The sequence below is a fragment of the Anopheles darlingi genome, chromosome 3 (assembly GCF_943734745.1).
Source record: "Anopheles darlingi chromosome 3, idAnoDarlMG_H_01, whole genome shotgun sequence".
Classification (NCBI taxonomy): Eukaryota; Metazoa; Arthropoda; class Insecta; order Diptera; family Culicidae; genus Anopheles; species Anopheles darlingi.
Genome location: NC_064875.1, coordinates 53,436,739 through 53,444,541, shown reverse-complemented (window position 1 = coordinate 53,444,541; position 7,803 = coordinate 53,436,739). Strand labels below are relative to the sequence as shown.

Sequence of the window (7,803 nt, the reverse complement as noted above, 5' to 3'; positions counted from 1 at the left end):
TGTTTTTTGTTTCCTCAATCTACCTGACACTGCTGGAAAGTGAAGTAATAGTCAGATAGGAGTCGTCTTTGAGGGTTTTCCGTTGGGTCCAGGCCGTAAACGAGGCCAGGCCGAGACGTTCGGATTCTGGTTCTAGGCAGCCATCCAGATAGTACTGCGACGAAGGCAGATTTCTGCTACCTAGTGGCAATGACAATATTGGACGTGGTGCTAATGCAATCGACTCGAGTTCCGATATTCACAATATCCAACGCTTTGCAGGTATCCAGCGGCAGGTAGTGGTAGTAGTAGTAGGTCAGTGTGCAAATAACTCGTGCAGCAGTGCGTACGTGCGTGTGCGTGTGCGTGTGCTCAAGTCAGCACGAACCGTGCATCGTGCGCGTGTCTGTGCGCCTGTGTGAGTGTGTGTGCCGTGTGAATTTCGTGAAGAAGAAAGCTGCAATCCAATCGCTCGGATCGTGAAAGTGAAAGACACCATCGGCAGCTGCAGGATGGTGCGGCCGGGTGGTAGAGGTCGGATGCCAGGAGTGTCGCTAGGAGCAGCAGTACCATCGTAGTGTTCGGCTCCATGGTGGTGGTGCGGCCGGCCAGGGATTCTTCGCCAACGGGGGGCGTCACGATCGTGCCCAGCAAGAGGATGATGTACCGTTCGAGTCGCGAGTGTGCCCGCGAGGACGTAGAGCACGAGCACGAGCATTATTGGACCACCACCAACACCACCAGCACCACCACCACCGTCCGGTTGGTCCCGGTTGCCTCGTCGATCGGTGCGCCGATGCGGCCCCTGCTGCATGTGGCCGGCGCGGACAACTGCACCGACAACAGCAACCTAGTGCGGGTAGTGCGGTGAAAAGGGACAAAACACCAAACACGACCCAAAAGCCCCGACTAGTCAGACCCACTGAGGGCTGAGGTGCTACACACACACAATTTATAGTGTCAGTGTCCGTGTGTGTCCGTGTGTGTGTGTGTGTGTATCGGTGTATATGCGAGTGTGTGCGTGTGTGTGTGTGTGTATGTTACACAGGGCAGTTGGCCTCAGCATCCGCATCCCGTGCGTCCGAAATCGACGAAACGAAACGACGGTGAAAACAGGGCCGCTAGAGGGCGCTCGCGCGAGTGCGAACATGAGGTGACTGCGAGGAGTGGTGCACTTCACCTTCTTCACCTCCAGCTGAAAGCCTGGGACTGGAAAAGGTGCAGAAGAGAGGAAGGAGAAGCACGGCAGGCAGTGGGAGAAGAAGTAGAAGAAGGGTGTTTGGTGGCCATCAGCACGGAAAACAGAACAGAACCACACGCTGGTGGTGATCTACTAGGAAGGTGAACCAACAGGAGCAACAGCAGCAGCAGCAGCAGCAGCAGCAGTAGTAGCAGATAGAGAAGTCGAAGTCGTCGACAGGCATCAGCACAGGAAGCACCAGAGCGCAGTCAACATGTCGCTTACTCTCGAAGTGCCCCACGCAAAGAGCCCTTCGTTGGGTGTCCTCATCCTGACACTCAACTTGGCTCTGTTCCTGCCTCAAACTATAAATAGGACACCACCATATGTGCTAGCGGGGTAAGTACCGTGTTCCTTTTGGCCCTACCTCCCCCTTTGGTCTGACGTTGTTGTTCGCGATCATCTCGTAAGGTCCTAACGGACCTAGCGACCTATCGAGGATTCTGCCACCAACCGGACTTTAAATTCGTGGTGGAGAATGAACCAGCAGGGAGGTTATGCGAGGCGAGATGGGGGTGGGGGATGAATTTTCTTGGGCGTTGCTGAATACAATAGCAGCCGAGCGAAGCAACGAAAATCCCCCTTTCCCGAGCATGCCGAACACTGGGCGACCGTGGGAGGTCGAGAACACCCAGCAAACGGACCGGGACCGGAACCGAGGCCGCACACACACACACACACACACACACACACACACAGCGAGAATGAGTAGCACAGCAGCAGCAGCAGCAGCAGCAGCACTAGAAGCAGCAGTCGGTAGTGTACAAGTGAGCGGCTAGTGAGCAAACGAGCGATTGCGTGAGCGCTCGTGAGCAGTGAGCTGGTCACGAAGACCCTGATTTTTACTCACGCGTACTCACGCGGCTGCTCCAGCTGGCACGCTGCAAAGGGAATGGGTGACCGGGGAGGCGGGCACCTGGGGTGGCACACCTTCTTCCGTTGCTGGCACCGGGAATGTGGCGAAAAAAAACAGCGCTGGTCTTTCTACGTTGGCACTTATTGCACAGATCACGTTCTCCTTAAGGGCATGGTATTGCCTTAGTTACACGACACGACACGAGACCAAGGATAAGGATCCAAGTGACCAATGGCTCGTGGATGGTGCCTTCTTCTGCTGAGCCATTCCAGTACCGGTTGGACGGTTGACTTGCTGCAAAAATGAGCCCAATCGTCAGGGAGTGACGACTCTTAACCTCACAAAAAACAGAAAACCACAAACAAGCGAGGAGTCAGCTGCCACACTTGACCACACACTACTACTTACGCTCACCTCACGAACCCGATGCCCTCGAGTCGAAACCAAAGCATACAACAGCCCCGGACAGCGAGACCTTCGAGTGGATTTTAACGGCGGTGGTGGTGGTGGTGGTGGTGTGTATTGCGGACTTTTCCAACCGCTTGCCAATCGTAATCGACTCCGCAACTCCGTGGACTATGCGAGGTTGCGTTATTTTGGGACCTCTAACCACCCTTCCTGGGAGAGGGTGGAGGGTATTGCGGCATACCACGTCTCTCGCTGAAGGGAGACTTCCATCAATGCTTCTCCTGCTGCTACTTGACAAGGTTAAACAGGGGCCAGTTGTTGTTGGCCTCCCGCCCCGATCAATCGATATAACCCGATGTGTTTCAATTGCGCGGATGGTTGTTAGAGGATAGGGGTGGCAGGGAAGCAAAGGGGTGGTTAGTTATGACTCGTACGTAATCGGAAAATCGGTTCCACTGGCATTTTGGCGTGGCGTGTGGTATTTCTCAGCCAAGGGCCCCAAACAGCATTAACCGCGGTAGGGCACCGTCGCGTATAAAGGCGCCGGTCTCGTTCGATCCAATCCATCATGGTCTTGTACGCCTTTTTCGAGGAATGGGAGTAGAATTGGGAAGGATATTGGGTTCCCACCTTTTTGGTCGGTCTTGGTCTACGGTCGCATTATCACGTCAATCGTTGGTCGTAACATAATAGTTAACGTTTTGGAAAGGGACTTTTGCTGCCGCTGTTGCCGCCGCTGCTGCAGCCGAACATGTTGGCTTAGCTAATCAACGGTTGCACGGTTGACTGACAGGCCGAAGGGGAGGGGGTGGAATTACGAGTGAGCTGCTAAAACTTGGCAAAACTTCAATCATAAGCGCCTTGTGGTCGAAAAATGGTTGTTTAGAGTTTCTTTTTCAATACTACTTGCGTTAAAGTATTTTAAGGAGTATTCAAAGTGGTATAAGTAAAACGAAATTTCTTTAAATTACTTTTCACTGTTCTCAAACTTTTTTATCCACTACCAATCCAATAGTTTATACTATTTAAAAATTCACCACTGCCGTCGGGAAACTGCTAAAAGGGAAAGAGCATGAATTATCAGATCTAATGATGAACGCAAACGTTCAATTGTTTAACATTTTTAATATTCGAATGCAAAAACTGACATTCCCGACTCTAGTTGCTCTGTAATATACAAAAGCAGTATCAGTTTACTATCAAAGTGAACATTTTTTAATAATAATTATCCTGTTATCCTTCAAACATGTTGCTGCTCCCTTAGTTCATAGAGGCAGCTCGTTAATGTTTACCACTAATAATTATAATAAAAGTTATATTTTTATTGCCTTTCGTTTGTTAATGAGTAAAAAAAGAAATAAAATTCATGCACTTTCACTTGCCACTTGAAATTTTCAGTAAAATTCCATTTCCTACCGAATTTTTGATGCATGCTATGTCTACTATGAGCCCGTTATTAGAATGTAACGTTTGTGCATGAAGTATGGCGGTTTTAAGGGGGTTTTATTATGTTCAATTAAGAACAGAGCCGCATTTTTAACAACAATGTTCGTATCTGCTGCGAAAATAGTATATCAAAACAACCGATCAACCGACAAACCGTTCATCATTAGCCATTTTTAGGTTTGCTATCAACTTATTACAAATTTTACCAGTTTGTAGACCAATTTTGCATCCGAGTATCAGCGCAAAAGTGATATAAATTTAACAAAATCAAGATATACAAACGTTTAGCGCTAATGAAAAGGTACTTTCGTGTACTCCTTCAGCAACCGTTATGTACCTCTTACCTTGGCATGCTGCTGGCTGCTGGTTGCGAAAACCGTTTCCGACAACGACATTGCCAATCCCACCGAGCGAGCGAACGCACTTGTCGACGGGACGCACACCGTTCAGCGTACGCCAGTTGTCTACTGGATCGATAAAGCAGCCGGTTAACGCACCTAGAGATCCTTCCCTCTGTCACTCCTCTCATTTATGGGCCACTCCCAAAAGGGGTGCGTCAGCGAGGGGCAGCGGGTCCGGGTTGCCATTTGCTCGAAATGAAAAACAATAAAATGGAAACCGCTTTTTTGCCACCCCAAGCAACCCATCCATCCATCCATCCATTGCGCGCGCTCTCGGGGACATTCCGAAATCCCCATTCAATCAGCGGTCACTGCGATGCGCACTCCATCATGAAGCGAATCAATCCCCTCCCTTCGGGGAGCTTCACCAGCCACCGGTCCGCCCGATTCGTTCGTGCGTTCGGAACAGAATGACGTCATAGGCGAGTTCACAGTGGTGTGGGGTGCCGGGTGCCCGATCCTGCTGGATGGAATCGGTCCGGTCCCAGCCCAGTGGTGTATGTATCCAGGTATTTGATTTCCTCACACCCGTTTGTCGTGTGCATTTGTGTCTAGATCGCTCTCTCTCTTTCTCTCTCTCGTTCTCGCTCTCTCTCTCCCTTCGCTTCTGAACACCACAACGAGTCTCACACCTTACGCTGTGGGAAGGGGATGGTTACCGCCAGCATAGAATGTGGTCAGCATTGGGGTAGCTCTGGGGTGGCTACGTATTATCACGTCAGATCGACTGGTACAGCGTGTGGTGTGTGGTGAGCCCGAGACCGTGAGGCTGAGAAAGTAGGTCACCGAGAGGGATGAAGGGAAGGGTAGGTTAGGTGTACGACCCCTCTGGCAAGCCGGGGTGTGGCCTGTCGACCAACAACCGACCGCCATCGACTCTCAGTGACTCAAGCGTACAAATCCCAGTGGTGGTGGTGGTGGTGGTGACTACACACCATCTCCCCCGTCCCGGTCATCCCGGACACTCATTGCAGTGGCCGGTACGTCAAATCATTTCCAACCGACCGACCGACCGAAGGGTGACCACCAGAGAGGCCTCTGAGCTGTTCAGTTGTTGGCTGTTTGTCACGTACTAGCTGCAGGAAAGGAAAATGGCGCGTTCGGGCTCCACGTCGTTGGTATCGCGTGTGTCTCCTTCTCCCCTGTTGGTGCTGCTGGTGGTGGCACCCCTCGGGGATGGGGCGAATTGGAATTGAAATTCATGACGCGGTCCCGCGGTCGCTGCTCGATCATCTACTGGCACTCTGGCTGGTCAGGGGCTTAGTGCCAGACACACACACGCATACAGACGTCAGTGTGATCTAGCGCACAGCTTTGCAGTAGCACAACCCTCACAGAGCTTTCTCTATCTTTCTCTTTTTCGCTTCTTGTTTTGGTCCTTTGGACAAACTGGAACTGGAATAACGATGGCGGATTGAAGGTAGAGGTTCGCGACACAACCAACGCGTCTCGTCAATTTATCGGCCACACAGACACACACACACACACGGCCACGGATACACTAGGCGAATGGAGTAAATATGCAAAATAGCAACAGACGTCCCTGATTGCTCTGCTGGACTACTGCTGCTGCTGTTGCCCTTGCCACGGTGCCACGAGGGTAGCAGCATAATTTGGTTTCCATTTTCAGCAGCGCCATACCAGCGCTGCCTAGCGGGGAACCCCTCAGCCCGCTTCACCCCTCTTCTAGCAAATTAGTTTCATTCCGTTTTTTCTTTTCTCTCTTTTTGCTTTGGTTTCCATCCACGGGGGGGGGGCCACCGTAGGTTCGGTTCCATCCATCCATCCATCCATTCGGTAGCTCACGGTTCTGTTTTCCCGTGAGAAAGCGCTACTTATATGCATATGGGCTACTGCAGCCAATCACGCTAGGGTCCCTTCCCTTCCCTTCCCTTCCCTTAGTTCCCTTAGTGCTGTTCGTGTGGCTTTATTAGCTTGGACGCTCTGGCATAGTGCGGCTACCACGCTTCACTCCCTGACCGCTGACCTCTCCAGCACCGCACAGCGTTCAAGATTTACAGTCAATGTCGAAGATTTACGGGTGCGTGGCACACGCTCACGGTCGGTCACCGGCACACCGACTGGCCGAAGCTGAGGCCGAGGCGCGCCGCAAAGTATGATGACCATATGGTAGTGGCGGTGGTGGTGATGGTGGTGGAGGTCAGGTTCTCCGCACCCGGTTTTGCCATGACCAACATTACTGTGTGCCCGTCGTGCCCGTCGGTTGGTACCGCACGCGACGGTTTTCTCTCTCTCTCTCCTTCTCTGGGTATCCCTCGGTAAATCGCGTGCGATGAAGCATTAGATCAACAATTTTGCATTTCTTGTCCCAATATTTAACCCCTGCACGCAGCACCAGCGGTTGCGACGATGCGTGATCATCTCTGGGGCGGTGTCGGTTTCTCGCTAAACAATGGTTGGAGTATTTATTTAAACTTTCCGACCAAATCAAACACACACCTTGAGTTCCACAATGTGGTACGTGAAGTTAAATTAAATTAAAAAAAACAGCTAGTGAATATTGATCGCTTTGGTTTGGTCGTCGGTTTATCAAAACACTGGGCAGACTGAGGAAACATTTTACAGCGGACTGCGTCCGAACCAATGTCGCCGAGAAGGGCTGGCAAAAGGCTCGTCCAGCAATGGCCCGTATGTTGAAGCAATTCCGACCCTTGCTATCGACCCTTGCGCTTATCGGAGGAGCAAAAGGAGAAAAGGAAAAAAAAGACATTCCCCTTCGTGCACATTCTCTCGCCGTGTACCCAGTAACATGCTTCATCGGGGTCGTACAACCCAACGGGTGAACATACTCTGCACACGCGCCACACAACTTCTTGCATCTACCTCCATAGGCCGCCACCACAACCGGTGACCTACTTGACATCTTGCAAGCTAGCAAACCAACGCTGGGGAGCGTTGCTAACGGCAGCAGAAGCAGCAGCAGCAGCAGCTTCAGTGGGATCGTTGTTCCACACCATAGTACCACGGAGGAAGCAACAGCGTCATCGATTGGATCGTTCCAGAAGGGTGCGAAGGGGATGAACCACCCCTTACCCGGTACCGGTACATTAGGGCAGCAAAATGCCAGTCACAACGGCCTGGCAATGGGATGCATCATCTAAAAGTGTATGTGTGGCACGAGAAACGAGAACGAGACAGGGGGAGAGTTTTGAATTATGGAAACACTACAGCTTTTAATGACTTTGTAAGAGCATTCGTCTGGGCGCTTACACGCCCCGGGTGCCAGGATGTGCATGTAATGTGCATGCCACTCTGCCGGCTCGGCTAGCCCATCCCAGAAAGGGTGCATCTTGCTCTCAGTGCTCTGTCCCGGCTTGTCGATGCTACGAGTCATGGGCGCCAGCGTTACGAGCCTATTAACCCACCGCACCGCATCATTGGCGCGATTTGTTTGCACATGTGGCCCACCATCGCTCTATCTTTATTAGCAGCGAGCGCGACATCATATTCTC

General features: G+C 51.6%; 1 protein-coding gene across 3 annotated transcripts in view; it reads left to right on the top strand.

Annotated features, from left to right (window-relative positions):
- LOC125954302 (gamma-aminobutyric acid receptor subunit beta) overlaps window positions 1-7,803 on the top strand; it is a 68,088-nt gene that overhangs the window by 2,090 nt on the left and 58,195 nt on the right. For 2 of the 3 annotated variants that reach the window (XM_049684482.1, XM_049684481.1), the window contains exon 2: window positions 262-1,558. In XM_049684482.1, the coding sequence (XP_049540439.1) occupies window positions 1,434-1,558 (125 nt within the window). In that variant the 5' untranslated portion in view covers window positions 262-1,433. Of the gene's footprint in view, window positions 45-261; window positions 1,559-7,803 lie in introns of all 3 variants that reach the window. The other variant, XM_049684483.1, reaches the window with a different exon arrangement.